The sequence below is a fragment of the Lithobates pipiens genome, unplaced genomic scaffold (assembly GCF_037356315.1).
Source record: "Lithobates pipiens isolate NorthernLeopardFrog02 unplaced genomic scaffold, aLitPip1_a1.2 Scaffold_23, whole genome shotgun sequence".
Taxonomy (NCBI): Eukaryota; Metazoa; Chordata; class Amphibia; order Anura; family Ranidae; genus Lithobates; species Lithobates pipiens.
Window position 1 is genome coordinate 189,404,049 of NW_027507785.1, and position 17,746 is coordinate 189,421,794.

The following is a 17,746-nucleotide window of genomic DNA, read 5'->3' on the forward strand; positions in this document are numbered from 1 at the left end:
CCTTCTTATAGCTCTTTTGCAGGCGGTGGCCCGGTCTTCTGTCGCCGCCTTCCGTTCTTCTGTCGCCGCCTTCCGTTCTTCTGCCGGGCCACCGCGCCTTCTTATAGCTCTTTTAGAGGCGGTGGCCTGGTCTTCTGTCGCCGCTGTCGCCGCCGCCTTCCGTTCTTGTTCTTCTTCTTGTTCTTCTTGTTCTTCTCCAGGAGATGTTGACACGTCGCTCTCTCCGGCCGGAATGCCAGAGCCGTGCTGAGCGGCCACTTATATAGTGACAATGGGGCGGTGTCACATGGTATATGTCACATGGGTTGGTCACATGGTGACCCCGCCCCCTTACGATGTCATAGTCCCCATGTGACATCAACCCATGTGACCAACCCATGTGACATATACCATGTGACACCGCCCCATTGTCACTATATAAGTGGCCGCACAGCGCGGCTCTGGCATTCCGGCCGGAGAGAGCGACGTGTCAACATCTCCTGGAGAAGAACAAGAAGAAGAACAAGAACGGAAGGCGGCGGCGACAGCGGCGACAGAAGACCGGGCCACCGCCTGCAAAAGAGCTATAAGAAGGCGCGGTGGCCCGGCAGAAGAACCGAAGAGGGGGACAAGACCCCCGAAGTCGGGAGAAGAGGCCGGCGGCGAGGAAGAAAGCCGGACTCCTCCGCTAGCAAAAGAGCTACAAGAAGATAGCGGAGGAGTCCGGCGAGAAGACCCCCGAAGACGGAAGACCCCCGGAGCTGTGCAATAAAATATTTTATCTCGTGTGTTGTGTTTTTTTTTGGGTACTTTTATTTTACAGGTGAATGGGTAGGGGTACATTGTACCCCATACTCATTCACATAGGGTGGGGGGCCGGTATCCGGGGGCCCCCTTATTAAAGGGGGCTCCCGGATTCCGATAAGCCCCCCGCCCGCAGACCCCGACAACCAACGGCCAGGGTTGTCGGGAAGAGGCCCTTGTCCTCATCAACATGGGGACAAGGTGCTTTGGGGTGGGGGGGCCGCGCGGCCCCCCCTTCCCCAAGGCACCCCCCATGTTGAGGGCACGCGGCCTGGTACGGCTCAGGAGGGGGGCGCGCTCGCTCGCCCCCCTTTCCTGGCCGGCCGGGTAGCGTGCTCGGACAAGGGTCTGTTGTGGACTTTAGGGGACCCCCACGCCGATTTTTTTCGGCGTTGGGGTTCCCCTTTAAGTCCATTCCAGGTGGCGGAGCCCGCGACGTCTCCGTCGCGGGCCCCGCCTACCTGCACACGCGCTCGAAATGAGCAGACTTCCCTCCGAGCGGGAACAGTTTGCTCATTTCGAAAGTGGCCTACACACGGACGGACTGTTCGCTCAAACCAAGTTTCAGCGGACAGTTTTTCGGAATTTCCGAAAAACTTTGTTCGTCAAACTGTCCGCTGAAACTGTCCGCTGAAGCCCCACACACGAGCGGACTGTCCGCTGAAACACTGTTCAGCGGACAAAGTTGAGCCAACAGTCCGCCCGTGTGTACGCGGCCTTAGGGGTTTTCAGGAGGAGGTTTAGGGCATAAAGCTTTGTGAATCCTTTCACAGGTAAAGGCTGAGGTGGGAGAGTCAGCGAGAAGTGACTGAAACAGCTGTTGTATGGCAGGGAGCAGGTCTTTCACTGTCTCTGGTATCCCACGTACTCAGATTATTATGCCTGTTCTTGTTTTCCAGATCTTCATGGTGGGCTTGTAGCTGCAGCACTGATTCAGAAAGGGATTTATGCTCCTTTCTAAGGTCAGAATATGCCAGACTGAGCACATCATGCTTGGTTTCAAGCAATTCAGTTCTGTTGCCCAGATAATAATCTCCAGGGACAGAGTATTTGTGGATTTGTGCAGTTCAGATTGGAATTTTTTTGGAATCTTATCATATATATTTGTGAAGCTATCATCTAAATCAGTCTTAGTGAAGGGAGCATGGTCAGAGAATCAAACAGGTACTACACCAAATAGCAGACTTCGACAAACAGCATAAGCTTTCTTTACACACAACTCACCTTAAGGCCCTGACATTGAAACGTGAAGAACTAAAAATACTACTCGATCTTGACACTAAACGAAAATTCCAACGCTTCTCACAAACATTGTATGAGTGGGGGAATAAACCTAGTAGACAACTGTCAGGATCTCTTAAAGCAAAACAATCTAAATCTTTTATCCCCAAAATAAAACTCCCCAATGGCGATCTTGTACACGCAACTCCACACATAGCCAAAGCCTTCAGGGAGTACTATGCGGACTTATATAAGGTGCCAAGTGATGCGCCTGCTCTGACCCCCAAGGAGAGACGCATCCGCATGCGAGATTTCTTAAAAGAAGCGAACCTGCCCAAACTACCATAGTCCACCCTTAGGGATTTAGAATCAGAATTCTCTGTTGAGGAATTCGAAGCGGCTCTAAAGGCCTCCCCCTCGGGGAAGGCCCCTGGTCCGGATGGATATACCATTCTTTATTATAAAACGTTTAGTGACATCCTACTCCCATGCCTCACAGCGTATGCTAACTCAATATCTCACACCTCGGGACTTCGCCCGGATTCACTCACAGCCCACATCACAGTCATCCCTAAGGCAGGGAAAGATCCCACCCACAGACCAATTTTAATGTTAAATGTGGATATCAATTTGTACTGCAAAGTTATGGCTAATCGCCTTCTCCCCCTGATACCTAGATGGGTCTCACCCGACCAGACAGGTTTCATACCTTCTAGAGAGGCCAAAGATAACAACCTTCGAGCAATATCCCTAATCCAGTACGTACGGAGACGCGCCCAATCCACCTTACTTATATCTACTGATGCTGAAAAAGTGTTTGATAGGGTGGATTGGGACTTTCTCAAGCTGACCTTACGACATTTTGGCCTAGGCCCTCGGATGTTTTGTCGCATCTCCTCCCTCTACACCAATCCTACGGCCCAACTCCGTATAAACGGCACTCTTCGTGATCCATTCACACTTTATAATGGAACCAGACAGGGCTGCCCCCTGTCCCCTCTCCTATTCGCACTCACTCTAGAACCTTTTCTGGCCTCCATTAGACAGAACACTAACATACACAGCATCCAAGTAGGTAACAAGACACACAAGTATGCAGCATGCGCAGATGATATCCTTTTCTTTATCCAACAACCACACATCTCACTCCCTAACTTGATGTCTGCTTTCTCTACTTATAAATCACTGTCCAACTTCAAAATTAACCTCTCCAAGTCGGAAATCTTGAATATCAACCTTCCTAAGCAGGAGGAGATGCTACTAAGAACCCTCTTCCCCTTTAGATGGGTTCAACACTATATGAAGTACCTGGGTATATACCTCACACCTAACATTCACTCCCTCTTCAAATATAACTACATCCCCTTGTTAAACAGTATCAGATGAGATTTAAGAAAATAGAACAACCTGTTGTATTCCTGGTTGGGTAAGGTGAACATTATTAAAATGAATATTTTACCTCGAGTGCTATTTTTATACCAAATTTTGCCATTGGGTGTTCACGTGGGGTTCTTCGCCACACTACAAACCATGATCTCCTGCTTCTTTTGGAGAAACAGCCACCCCAGAGTATCTGCAGACATTTTGTTTCTCTCCAAGGACTCTGGGGGACTGGCCCTCCCGAACTTTAAGACATATTACTATGCTGTAACGTTATGTAGAATAGCTGAATGGAAGTACGCTGCTCACTTCAAATTGTGGGTACACCTAGAACGCTCCCTATGTTCTGCTGTCCTTACGGTCACTCCCTGGTTCCCATAGACATCTCGCTGAATTAACCTCCTCACTCACCATCTCAACCTTGGATATATGGGATGCCCTACATAGGAGGTTTTCCTGGTCCTATGACTCCCCTCTGCTGCCGCTCCTTAACCATGAGTACTTCCTACCGGGTCTACTAGACCCGGGCGTTAAGACCTGGTCTCCGGGTGGCCCCCTCTTACTGCACCATATCCTCCGTGCTCGAACCTTCAAGCCATTACCTGAAATCCTGGGCTCTAAACTTATCGCATTCCTTGACAAATGGAGATATCTTCAACTCCAATGGTTTCTCCAAACTCTGCACCCCCCCGCTGGCAATGCCCCCCGCTGGCAATGCCCCCCGTTGCCACCACTGGAAGAGAGGCAGGAGAGCAGAGGACAGACACCTGAAGCCCCTGTGAGCGTTGGGTGATCTCCCAGCTGGGCCTGACATTGTTGCTGAGACAAGACAGAGCATTTGGCCACTTGGACTGCTCTGTCTTCTGTCAGGAGGATGGAATGACATGAGGTAAGGCTGCATTTATGGCAATGGTCAGGCTGCATTTATGGCAATAGTAAGGCTGCGTTTCTTTGTCACTGGTCAGGCTGCAATTCATGGGCACTGACAAATATTTTAGGACGCCATTTGGTTCAGAATATTTTTTTCTTGTTTTCCTCCTCTTATAGATCGAAAAATATATGGTATATATGGTATACAAATATGTCTTTTTTGGAAGATTGGTAAACAAGAGTGTTGGAAGCTACATTTGGTATTGGAATACTGTTATGCCACGTACATGCGACTGGACTTTCCATCAGAAAAGATCCGGCGGTCTTCTCGACTGACTTTTGTCAGAGTTACGATGGACTTCCAAGCGAACAGACTTGCCCACACACGAACGGACTAAAGTCCTTTCGAAAGTCCGTTCATTTTGAACATGATGACATACGACGGGACTAGAAAAGGAAGTTCAATAGCCAGTAGGCAATAGCTGCCCTTGCGTCGTACAACACCCAGAGTGCTCTTGTAAAATATCTGCTCACCAAACAGCCATGACCTCTTTACCCAAAAAGATCAGAATTCACTTGTGCTGCTACCTTGCAGCTTGGTGTGGTATCTCAGACAGTCCAACACTATGTTCTAATCTCCCCCACAGTGGGTGACATGAGTTGAGAAAAGGTGGACCCAAATAGCGTAATATTGCTTGGTGTATTAAAACAACAAATGGTAAAAACAAAATGCCTGCTTACATTGCTAAGTTTCTGTGTCACGCCACTAGATATCACGTATGTGGTCGAATGAAGCCATGCTGAGCCCTCCTCACACTGGAATCAGCGTGCGTTCCACCACCGCTGGAGATAGAATAGGAAGCTGGGACCCAGAAATGATGTGACCGAAAGGTGCCTCGATGTACGTTTTGTATCGCTACGTCATTGCGCTTCCTCCATCCGACCACATACGTGATATCATCTAGTGATGGGACACAGGCACTTAGCAATGTAAGCAGGCATTTTGTTTTTACTATTTGTTGTTTTAATAAACTAAGCAATATTACGCTATTTGGGTCCACTTTGTCTTTTTCTCAACTCAGGTCACCAGCTGTGGGGGAAAGGAGAAAATAGTGTTGGACTGTCTGAGATACCACACCAAGCTGCAAGGTAGCAGCACAAGCAAATTCTGATCTTCTTTTTGGGTAAAGAGGTCATGGCTGATTGGTGAGCAGATATTTTACAAGAGCACTTTGAGTGTTATTGGATGTATGCAAGCGGTGGAGGATATCTACACATATATTTACAAAACACATTTATATTTTTTGAACAATCATAGATGACTATGGACTTTTTTTTATTTTATTATTTTTTTTTTTTTCTCAAAATTTTTTCTTTTCAGTATAACAAAATACAGATAATTACAACTTCATTACATGGATGCTTCTTAAAAGGAAAAAGAAGGTGGACAGTCAGCATGTTGTTTCTCGGGTAACAAACAATTCAGATGCAACATAGGACATATAACTGAGACGATGGGATTCATCTGATATAGAATAAAGAACATTTACATTTACAAACCGCATATAAATCTAACTAAGACCGAATCTTGAGCTTTAGTAACCTATATGGTGATATCGATATCTCAATTTACTGAAGTGGATATAGGCCATGTGGAACATGGCTGTGTGGGGGATATGGAAGGGGGAGGGGCCATAGAGAGATAAAGGGATTGGAGTAGGGAATGGGATGGGGAGACGGATAAATGCTCTAACACTCGTCTCACAATATTGATCAACAGATTGTACTATTATGGTTATCAGTTTGTTAAAGCTTGAAATGTATCAGAGGTTATGAATACTTGCCAAGGAGTCCACTTCGACCCAAATTTAGCCGGCGCATCTTTAGTGATATGGATCAGTTTTTCCATGTTAGCAATTTTGTCTACTCTGTGTAACCATTCTTTAATGGAGGGTGTATTAGAAGACTTCCAGTAGATCGGGATACACTGTTTGGCTGCGCTAATAAGATGTAGTGTCAGTGATTTTTGATAAGAGGATTTCAGGGAGGTATTATGATGTAGAAGATATTGGGCTGGAGTAAAGGGGACATTCGCGTCTGTTATCTTGTGTATTAATTCGTGAATTTGTTGCCAAAAGGGTTGTATAGCTGGGCATGCCCACCACAGGTGTAGAAGAGTGCCCCGGTGGCTATGGCATCTCCAGCAGGTATCTGGAGTATGAGGGTCCCAGGTGTGAAATAGAGCTGGAGTTCGGTACCAACGACTTTGAATTTTGAACCTGTTTTCCTGTGTGGAGACATTTAGTGTGCCTTTATGAATGTTAAGAAATATATTTTCCCATTCCTCACAGGAAAAGGATGTTTCTAGATCTCTTTCCCAGGTCTTACAGGCTAGAGAGGTCGTGGGATTGTGGTCTTGAAACAAAAGAGAGTGAGTTAGAGAGATAAGATGGGTCATGGGCGTCGTGGAGGAGCAAAGTTTTTCAAATGGGGTCAGTGACCTAGAATAATCTGAGTGTTGTGCGGAATGGTTCAGGAAGTGTTGAATTTGCTGGTATGTCCATAAGGGTATGGGTGGTGAACGCGTAGCTAGAGCCAGTTGTCCAGCTGTGAGCATTCGTCCATTTTTATAGAAGGATTTAACCAATATCGGTTCCTGTGTCCAGTGCTTAATGAGAAAGGACTTGTGCATACCTGGTGTAAAATTTGGGTTCAGTTTCAGTGGAGTAAGGGGACTTGATAGAGATGATATGTGATTTTGTGTGCAGGCAGTGTGGAAGCATTGTATAGTAGGAGCGACAAGTGGATGGGATTTGACCGTGGCCATCAAATTAGAGTGATTAATCCATGGTAGATATCTCAGGGGAGCAGCTATGAAGGAAGCTTCTAGGGCTACCCAATCTTTAAAAGGCGAATGAATGTTCCAATCTATTATCCTGGTTAAATGGGTAGCTTTGTAATAATTACTGATGTCTGGGAGGCCTATTCCACCTTTGTCTTTAGGAAGGGAAAGTTGGAAGAAACTGATTCTGGGTCGTCGCCCATTCCATAGAAAATTGGTGCAAGTCTGCTTGTAGGATTTGAAGAAAGACAAAGGAAGTTTGATTGGCATAGCTTGTAGAAGATAAAGAATACGGGGCAATATATTCATCTTCAAAATAGAGGCTCTACCAAACCATGAGAAGATCGGTTTATTCCACTTTTTGAGGTCTGATACAATTTTATTAAGTGTAGGTATATAGTTTTTTGCGTATAAATTATCCAGGTTTTTTGTGATTTGGACACCCAAGTAAGTGATGTTCTCGTCAGTCCATTGGAAAGGGAAATTGTGTTTACATTGTTCTACTTCCGTAGAAGATAAAGATATATTGAGGGCGTAAGATTTCTTGAAGTTTATTTTAAGGTTGGAGAGGGAATTGAATAGGTTAAATTCTTTTAGCAGGGAGGGGATCGTTATGTGAGGGTTAGTGAGGAACATTAAGATATCGTCCGCGTATGCGGCAATTTTATATTCTTTCAATGTGGAATGGACCCCTTTGATGTCCGTGTTTTCTCGTAGGCTGTTCAGGAAGGGTTCTAGAGTAAGGATGTATAAAATTGGGGACAGAGGGCAGCCTTGTCTGGTCCCATTGTGTATGGAGAAGGCATCCGATAGGGTGTTATTGACTCTGATCTTCGCTTTTGGGTGTACATACAAAGAGTCCACAAATCTGAGTAATTGGGGTCCCAAGCCAATGGTCTGGAGGACACACTGCATGTAATCCCATGCCACCCTATCGAATGCCTTCTCCGCGTCAAGTGAGAGGAAGAAACCCCTCTGACCAGTAGACGTAATCAAGTGGTGAATGTTGAGAGCTTTAAGCGTGTTGTCCCTTGCCTCTCGGCCAGGGACAAAGCCAACTTGGTCAGAAGAGACTAATTTGGGGATAAGTGGGAGAAGTCTGTTAGCAATAATTTTTGAGAATATTTTCAAATCAGCATTAAGGAGGGAGATAGGCCTATAGTTTTCAGTCTTGGTCGGGTCTTTGTCACCTTTCGGTATCACTACTATGTGGGCTTCAAGCATGTCTTGATGGACAGGCATAGTGTCAGATATGGAGTTGAAGGCTCTTCTAAATGGTTCTTGAAGGACCTCCGAGAAGGTCTTATAGTAGACTGCTGGCAGGCCATCTGGGCCAGGGCTTTTGCCACTCTTAGTTTGTTTGAGGGCATTCGCCCATTCTATTTGAGAAATAGGATTATCCAGGTCTGACACTATGTCTGCGTTGTTGATTTTGGGACAGAATTTTTCCAGGAAGTCAATGATTTTACGTTTTCTAAGAGGGTTAGTCGAGAGGGATGCGTCAGACTGGTTAATGTTATATAAAGTAGAGTAGAAACATTCAAACTCCTTGGCTATATCTCTATTGGATGTGAGTTTTTTGCCTGTGGGGGTATGTATGGCGTGAACAGTATTTTTAGCTTGCTTAGCCTTCAGAGCTTGGGCTAGAAGGTGGCCGCTCTTATTGCCGAATTCGTAGAATTGTCGTTGGGCAAGTATATATTTCTTGTGAATTGCCTTTCCTAATTCCTCTCTAATGGAGGTACGAATAAGTTGAAGATCATTCAGAGTATGGGAGGCTAACGTGCGTTTGTGAGTCGCTTCAAGGACTTTAAGTTTCTCATATAAACCCGATAAGTGTTGTTTCCTATCTCTTTTTATTTTGGCCATGATAGATATTAGTTTCCCCCTTATCACGCTTTTATGCGCAGCCCATTGAGTGATGAAGGAGGTGTCTGGAGTATTGTTGTTTATGAAGTATTCCTGAAGATTTTGTTGTATTTGTGATGTCAGTACAGTATCAGTCAGTATGGTGGGGACCAGTTTCCATGTATGTGTACGGTCTTGTAATACAGGCATCGTCAAAGTGATTGAAATGGGATGGTGATCTGATAGTACCATAGGTTCTATCGTAGCATGCTGGAGATATGGAAGGTCAGATTGAGTCATTAGTAAGTAGTCGATTCTAGAGTACCGGTCGTGTGGATTGGAGTAGAATGTATAGTCCTTCTCGGTCGGATGTAGGGTCCTCCAAGTGTCGTGGAGTAGAAGTTGTTGGAAAGACAGCTTGATCTGTTTCAGGGCTCTATATGGAAGATGAGAGGTACCTGTCGATGTGTCCAAAAGAGGGTCTAGGGGGAGATTAAAGTCGCCTCCTAATATTAGAATACCTGATTGAAAGGCCGCTAGGTGATCTGTGATTGATCTAAAAAAGGGGACTTGCGAGGAGTTAGGGCTATAGATGTTGGCTAGTGTGATGGGTTTGTTATGTAGAACGCCCTTGAGGAAAACAAATCTGCCCTGATCATCTATAGCAGAATCCGTTAACTGAAAAGGAGTATGTTTGGCAACCAGTATGGAAACGCCTTTCGTCTTGGAGTTTGGAGTAGTAGAATGATAACTGTGTGGAAAGTGGTAGTTGGCTAATTTGGGTGTAGCTTGAGAGCTAAAGTGGGTCTCTTGAAGGAAAACCACATCAGCTTTCAGGGATTTCATATGCGCTAAGAGACTAGAGCGTTTCTCTGGGATGTTCAATCCTTTCACGTTCAAAGACACTATCTTTAGTGAATTAGCATTTGGCATCTTGGTATGCGTTCTGGTGTGTGTAGTGGGAGAGAAAAGCGCACCAGTACAAAGATGTGTATGTCGAGTGATGAACCTCTAAGTAAAGCGGAAGGGGGGTATGAAAGGGAGGGGGTATAGGGAAGGGAGAGCAATATTAAGGAGTAGTCAAAGGTATGAATGGGTAAGTACGGCAGCAATAGGTAGATCGAGTAGTAGCGTGTGGAGTGGAAACTCACTGGGGTCGGGAAGTACCGTAAGGTATTCCCAACTAAATACAAAAACCAGTATAGGTCGGGAGAATCTCAGAGATTTCCGATGTGGAGAGTGATTGGTGACCGAAACAAGATGAAGCGATCTCGTGTTTCCTGGAGGTCAGAGATGTGGGGTTATAGGATACCAAGTATAAGTGATGGTTGAGTTGCATGGGGAGGAGAGTAGGATGTGTATGTTCAGAATTGGTAGTGTAAAAGGAGCAAACTGGACCTAAGTAAGGAGTCACCTTAAGATGTTAGTGATAAGTAAAAGATTGATCGTTACATATGTGTAAACCTAGAGGCAGTGAGAGCGGCATAGCAGTATAACAAAGAGATGTCACTCGTCTACATATTAATCTTAACAAAGTATCATAGGAGTCAAAAGAGCGTTATCGAAAAGGAGAATCTTATTCTGGAGACCATAGCATAACAAAACGTTCCAACTACTGCATAGTCAGGCTATTAGTCAGATCGGTAACCACATTACTGGCCTATGAGGAAGGTGCTACCAAATAACAATGGTAAATTACACAGAGCTCTTAGGGCTGAAACGTAGTGGAAAAAGGAACATTAAATAAACATAAAGCAGAGTAGATAAATCATATCTCAGGAGCTGATGAGGAGCAGTGGTGAAGACAGATAGTATACTTATTATGAAGGGTGTATGCACACAGATAGAGGGAAGGGCAAATGGGAATAAAGTGTCTTCCCCCTCCTCTATGTCTATAGTACTAAACTGGACTATAATAGATAGCAAAAACTGAAAGAGGCAAGCCTCTAAAAGCTAACAGTCTAGAAAACATGTATGAGCTAACAAACTCCTAAAACAGGTAAGTAATGAGGCAATGTGGTATAAAAGCAGTGTAAATACCAGTATTGTGTTGTAACAGCAGCGAAAGGAGTTCTATCAGGAGTCTTCCCCTCAAGTGTTACGAGGAGAAGATGAGATGAGTCTTCTGGGGGAGAAGGAACACCCCTGGATAGGGCAACGATAACTAGCCCGTGCATAACTGGAAAATAAACAAAAAAAAAGGATATAAAAAGGGAAAACAGTTAGTCTCTTAGTTGGAGATATGCTGCGTGTCGTAGCACAGCAGTGAGCTGTCTTTTTGTCTCAACGTTGCAGCAGAGAGTTAATGGTTGGAGCTAGTGGTTCCTATAACGCTGCGTCTCAGCTAAGAAGCGGGGTAGCAGGTCATAAAGAACGATCATTCCTGTAAGCAGTGCAAAGCTCAGAATGTAAAGAGGAGGGAGGTCTGTTGTAGAATTGCCCACAATCCAGAACAGTGTAGCGATGGAAGACTGAAGCTTGTAGGTAGTAAGCTGGATTTCTGTAATCAGTGCAAAGCTCAGAATGTAAAGAGGAGGGGGGTCTGTTGCAGAACTGCCCACAATCCAGAACAGTGTAGCGGTGGAAGACTGATGTTTGTAGGTAGTAAGCTGGGTAGAGGCATACAAGCATCTCAAGAGTGGAGAAAGTTAAGATCTTCGTGGTTTCCTGTGATCAGGCGAGGCAGTGGGGCTGTGGTTTCTATAGTTGCCTCGGGCGTTTGGAGAGGGTGGCGGGGGGTGAGCCCTCCTGCGTCTGTTGACATTGTAGTTCCCAGCCTCAGATATGCCATCCATGGAATCAGCTCTCTGTAAAGTAGGCAAACGGAAATCGCTGTACCAGTCAGGTACTTCCATAGGTGGTAGGTTAAGCGTACTGCAAAAGTGTTCCAAGTCTTCTGGTACCCTGAGATTGACGGTATGGCCATTGTAGGTGACAGAGAGACATAGGGGAAACTTCCATCTGTATGGGATGGCACGAGCCCGTAGCACATCTAGTACAGGTCTCAGCTCTCTTCTTCTTTGCAAGGTGATGGCTGATAGATCCTGGAAGAGCTTTATTTCAGAGCCTTGGTGATATATCCTTTCTCCACTCCTGGCCTTTCTCATGATCTCTTCTTTTAAGAGAAAGTCAGCGAGGCAGCAGATGACATCCCTGGGGGGGTCAGCCTCTCTGCCTCTGGGTCTCAGGGCCCTGTGGATTCTCTCAAGAGTGATGGGTGTATCTGGTGGTCTTTCTAATAGGCCATTGAATATGGCCGTAACAGAGCTGGGTAGTTGGGACGGTTCGATTGACTCGGGCAAACCTCTCACCCGTATGTTATGTCTCCGTCCGCGGTTATCAAGATCTTCTAAGTGGCGATTCATATCGCGGAGGTGAATTGCATGGGATTCAGACACTTGTTGAACTCTGCAGAGGGTGACATCATGGCGGGCTTGCGTCTCTTCAACTTCCTCTACTCTCAGGACCATGGACTGAAAATCCGCTCGTAGCTCAGATACTGCCGCCGATAGTGCCCCTTTTATGTCCGCTGTCATTGCCTTTAAATCCGCCAGACTAAGCGCTTGTGTCGGCAATGGATCGAGCGAAGCAGCTTGCGGGCTTCTGCTTCTGGATCTGGTGGATCTCCTTCCATGAGGGGATGCCTCGTGTGGAGCGGCCTGGTTGTCTGTCGCCTGTCCTCTAGGCCGCGCTCGGAAAATCTCCGGGATCTGCTGATTGCTGTGAGTGTCCTGGCTCCTAGAAGAGCGGGAGGGCAACCCCGAAGGGTTCTGCGGTGTGCTCCCCATTTTAATCGTGTGAGAGGTATCCGATTGTATAAAAGCAGGACCTCAGGGAGTGAGAGCTCAGCAACTAGCGACCATCTTCCTCGGACCTCAAGCCACGCCCCCCGACTTTTTTTTATTTATAATACTCAGTGTTATGCATATTTACATTTCTGTATATTTAAGTTGATATGTATTTTGGCATCTATTCACAAATTGATATATGTAAGAATATTTCTAATTAGTAGTCACAGTGCCCCCTGTTATCACTTCACCGCACAGCATTTGCCACATGTATCCACTGCATTGGTATTCTGCTTGTCCTAGTCATTTCTATGGATGGGGTCAAACTCAGAGCATTTAGTCATTCATAGGAAAGATCTAATTGTTTTTGACCATTCCTCAGTGTAGCTCACTCCCTAAAGTGCCGCTAGTGAATTTGGTCCTTTTCCCTCTTTGTAACACACAGTCATGGACACAGCATTTTCTTCACTTTTTCACTGGCTCAGAGAAAAAGTCTAATGCCGTGTACACACGATCAGATTTTCCGACAGGAAATGTTGGATGTGAGCTTGTTGTCTGAAAGTCCGACCATGTGCATGCTCCATCAAACATTTGTTGATTAACAGGTTCTCAAATTTTCCACCAACAAAACTTTGTTGTCGGACTTTCCGGCCATGTGTACACAAGTCTGTCGCAAAAAAGTTCACGCATGCTCGGAATCAAGTACAAGCTCAGCTTTCTATAACTAGCTTTCCTAATGGAGATATCACATGACTATTGAACTTCCTTTTTCTCGGCTCGCCATACGTCTTGTACGTCACTATGTTAGTAATTGTTGGCCAACATTTGTGTGACTGTGTGTATGCACCAACAAAACCTTCGAACAAAAAATCAGCGGTTTTGTTGTCAGAAAGTTCGATCATGTGTAAGTGGCATAAGGCTGAGTTCACACTGGCATTAACAGCAGGCGTTTGAGAGGCGTTTGAGAGGCGTTTGAGAGGCGTTAAAAGGGTCCCTAAAATGCCCACGCACAAGATACAATAGACAGCACATAGTGTCGTTCACACTAAGCATTAGCATCACATTGCTACAAAACTGAAGCCTCGTGTTGAGTCAGGAGGCATTTGAAGCCTTTCAAGCCTCCTATTCAAGTCTATGGTAATGCTCACAAATGCTCTGGTGGGCAGTTGTGGAGCATTAAGAGTCGTTCATTTACTGTAATGTAATAGGCATTTGTGGAGAAGTTTTAATACTCATCAAATGCTTCAAAACTGCCCATAGGGTGTTTGGGGAGCATTTTTAACTCCTCATTAATGCTTGTAAAATGCCTGTCTAATGCCCGTACTAAAGCTCATTGACTTGACTTGTCTGACACCCATGCTAACTCCATACAAACTCTATAGGAGCATTTGTTGAGCATTAGAAATGTAGGCAAGTGTGAACATTTTTAGGGTATTTATTGGAACAGGGACTTGGATGAGGATAGGGAACTTGGGATATCCACTGCAACAGCCTGAGGACTACTCTAAACCTCTAAACTAGAAGAGTGCCACACCAGTATCAGAGGTAATCAAATCAATGATCAGGAAACACTAGCATATTATAATATACTATCAAAAGGTTGGGGACAAGGTGCAGCATTTATCAAAGATCTCTTTCCAAATGAGCTGCAATGTAAAGAAAATAGTTATTAAAAAGAAAATATAATATACCAAAAGAAAAAGATCGGATGAAAGATAAGTTAAGGGTCAGTACTTGCAGCATTTGTAACTTTCTTGTTACCTTGAAATGAATGAGGTAATTAAGAGTTTAATCCATTTTTCTTTTCTTTATAAAGAGCGTTGTGGAAAGCCAGGTGAGAAGGAAGGAGCCACACTACAAGGTAACTGGAATGCTGAAACATATTCACCGGGAACTGTAGCAACATTTACCTGTGTTAATGGATATATCCGAGATGGACCTATTAGAATGGCCTGTATTGAAGGTTCATGGTTGGACATTTCTAGAGGACAGTGCAAAAGTAAGTTTTTATTATCATTAATTTAGTAAATTATATAATGGTATAGATATTATGGTTGCAACTAATGATTATTTTCATAATCAATTAGTTGGCCGATTATTGTTTTGATTAATCGGTTAATAACCTTAAAAAAAAGTGTGGCTTATTATTTAGTTAATATGTAAAGTTTTAAAAAAAAAGGCAATTTATCCTTAAATATCTCTATACAGTGGTAAATATAAATAACCAACTATATGGTTAGATAACAAAATATCTAATCCAACCTGAGAATAACAGCAGAGATATACTGTATAAACTATTAGAGGAGATATACTGTATATACTATTAGAGGATATACACTGCATATACTATTAAAGGGTGAATCTGGTAAATATCAGACTCAGAGATCACATTTTGTATTTAAAAAAACAATATTAGAGGAGATAGAGTACTGTATATACTATTAGAGGAGATATACTGTATATACTATTAGAGGAGATATACTGTGTATACTATTAAAGGGTGAATATGGTAAATATCAGACTCGGAGATCAATTTTTTTTATTTAACCACTACAGATCCGTGCTATTGCCAAATGACGGCATCAGCGCGGACCTACATTTCCGGGACTACGTCTATTGACGTCGTCCCGGATACGAGCGGCCTGCGCGCCCCCTGAGGGGCGCGCGCGGCGCGCTCTGTGATCGGCGAGTCTGTGAGACTCGCCTGATCACCGATCCGTGCAAGGGGTCGATCCCGACCCCTTATCACGTGATCAGCTGTCAGCCAATGACAGCTGATCATGTGATAGAACGGAGCCGGTAATCGGCTATTATTCCTCCTCTCGCTGACAGCGCGAGGAGAGAAAAAAAAAGCCGATCACCGGCGGCCGTGATCGGGACATCAGTCCCGATCACGGCCAGCAATACAGCTGACCACCTGCCCCCTGCCAGTGCCCACCTGCCCACCGCCGTGCCATCCTGAATAAAAGTAAGTGCCCCCCATCAGTGCCCCCCATCAGTGCCCATAGTGCCCACAGTGCCACCTACAGTGCCACCCACAATGCCACCCACAGTGCCATCCAGCAGTGCCACCAACAGTGCCACCCACAGTGCCCACAATCTGCCTCAAAGGTGCTGCGACCCAGTGCCGCCCATCAGTGCCCAGCAGTGCCGCCCATCAGTGCCCAGCAGTGCCGCCCATCAGTGCCCAGCAGTGCCACCTATCAGAGCCACCTATCAGTGCCACCTATCAGTCCCATCTATCAGTGGTACCTATCAGTGCCCATCCGTGCCACCCATCCGTGCCACTTATCCGTGCCACCCATCCATGCCATCTTATCTGTGCCCATCTTTGCCCATCAGTGCCGCCTTATCTGTGCCCATCGGTGCCGCCTTATCTGTGCCTATTAGTGCCGCCTTAACTATGCCTATCAGTGCCCACCAGTGCAGCCTATCAGTGCCCACCAATGCAGCCCATCAGTGCCCACCAATGCAGCCCATCAGTGCCCACCAATGCAGCCATCAGTGCCGCCTAATCAGCGCACTTCAATGAAGGAGAAAAATGACCCGTTTGCAAAATTTTATAACAAACTATTAAAACATGATTTATTTTTTTTTATTTTTTTGCATCTTTGTTTGTTTAGCAAAAAATAAAACTCCGAGCTGTAACTAAATACCACCAAAAGAAAGCTCTATTTGTGGGAAAAAAATGATAAAAATTTCATTTGGGTACAGTGTTGTATGCCCGCGCAATTGTCATTCAAAGTGCATCAGCGCTGAAAGCTGAAAATTGGTCTGGGACTGAGGGGGGTTTAAGTGCCCAGTAAGCAAGTGGTTAAAAAACATGTCTTCCTTCAAATAAAAATGTAATTTTAAGAATGTTTGTTTGATTTTTTAATCGTTTGTGGGGTCAAATCAATGTTCATTTTCAACTACAGTGATGGGAAAATTTGGAAATCATGGAAAACTTCTTGGTCAAAGAAATTTTTCAGACAGTGTATGTGGTTTTTGTTCAGAAGTTACATTCCTTTTAAAAACAGAAGGTTAAAAACAAGTGAAAATTTTAAACATTGTTTCATTCAGCAAATGTACAAAGATTTTTTGTCTGAATATTCTCGTCTGAAAATTTATCCATTTGGCCAGCATAAGGTTTGGTACACACCTATGCAGTTTGCTTTTGATGTGTTTCTGCAGTGCTTTTTGCTGTGCATTTTGATTTTTGCATATGTGATTTTGCTGCGATTTGCGGTTTTTTTTTTTGGCCAATTTGTTGTTGGGCAGATTAAAAAACAATTGCTGCAAAAATGCATTACATGCTTTTCTGCAGCTTCTCCATTTAAGTATATTGAACCAAAAAAGCGCTGTTTTGCATTTAAAAAAAAGTCCTTGACCCTTTCCAAATACGCAGCGGCTGAAAAAGGCATAGATGTGAACATGTCCCATAGCAAACCATGTAAATGAACTGTAGTGCGTTTCTGCAAAAAACACCAAAAAACACATAGATGTGAACCAGGTCTAAGATGTTTAGTAACATAATGGGGTTAAAAAAACTAAAATGAGCCCTTTATAGTACAAAAAAAGCAGAAAATCACTACTGTAAGGGGGTAATTTTTTTACTGCAGAACGGTGAAAGTAATATTTACAGTAGTGATTTGCTCTGTTTGTACTATAAAGGGCTCATTTTTAGACATGTGCATTCATTTTCGTCCGAATGCATTTTCGTCCGAATTTCAGCTATTTTCGTTTTGACAAACGATAACGAAAGCACAGAATCCGAAAAACGAAAGATCCGACATAAATACATGCTTTATTTTCATTTTCATTGTTACAACAGTTCGATATAGAATAGGAGATTCGACATGACTCTGACAATAACAATCTGTCTATAGAACCTGTGGTCGAATGTGCCTAACCTTACCTCTATTAGTCCAAGATTATATAGAGAAAATATTCGACAGAGAAAAAATATTTGACAGAGAGAAAAGATTCTACAAGTTACTGTCCTAAAAAGTGTTTGGGGACCCGGGTCCTGCCC

At 44.4% G+C, this 17,746-nt stretch overlaps 1 protein-coding gene across 4 annotated transcripts in view; it reads left to right on the top strand.

The window, feature by feature from the left end:
- The window catches only part of LOC143928076 (coagulation factor XIII B chain-like), a 1,173,165-nt gene that overhangs the window by 57,715 nt on the left and 1,097,704 nt on the right, over positions 1-17,746 (top strand). For all 4 annotated transcript variants that reach the window (XM_077452688.1, XM_077452689.1, XM_077452690.1 and 1 more), the window contains exon 2: positions 14,549-14,731. In XM_077452688.1, coding sequence (XP_077308814.1) covers positions 14,549-14,731 — 183 coding nt within the window. The remainder of the gene's footprint in view (positions 1-14,548; positions 14,732-17,746) is intronic.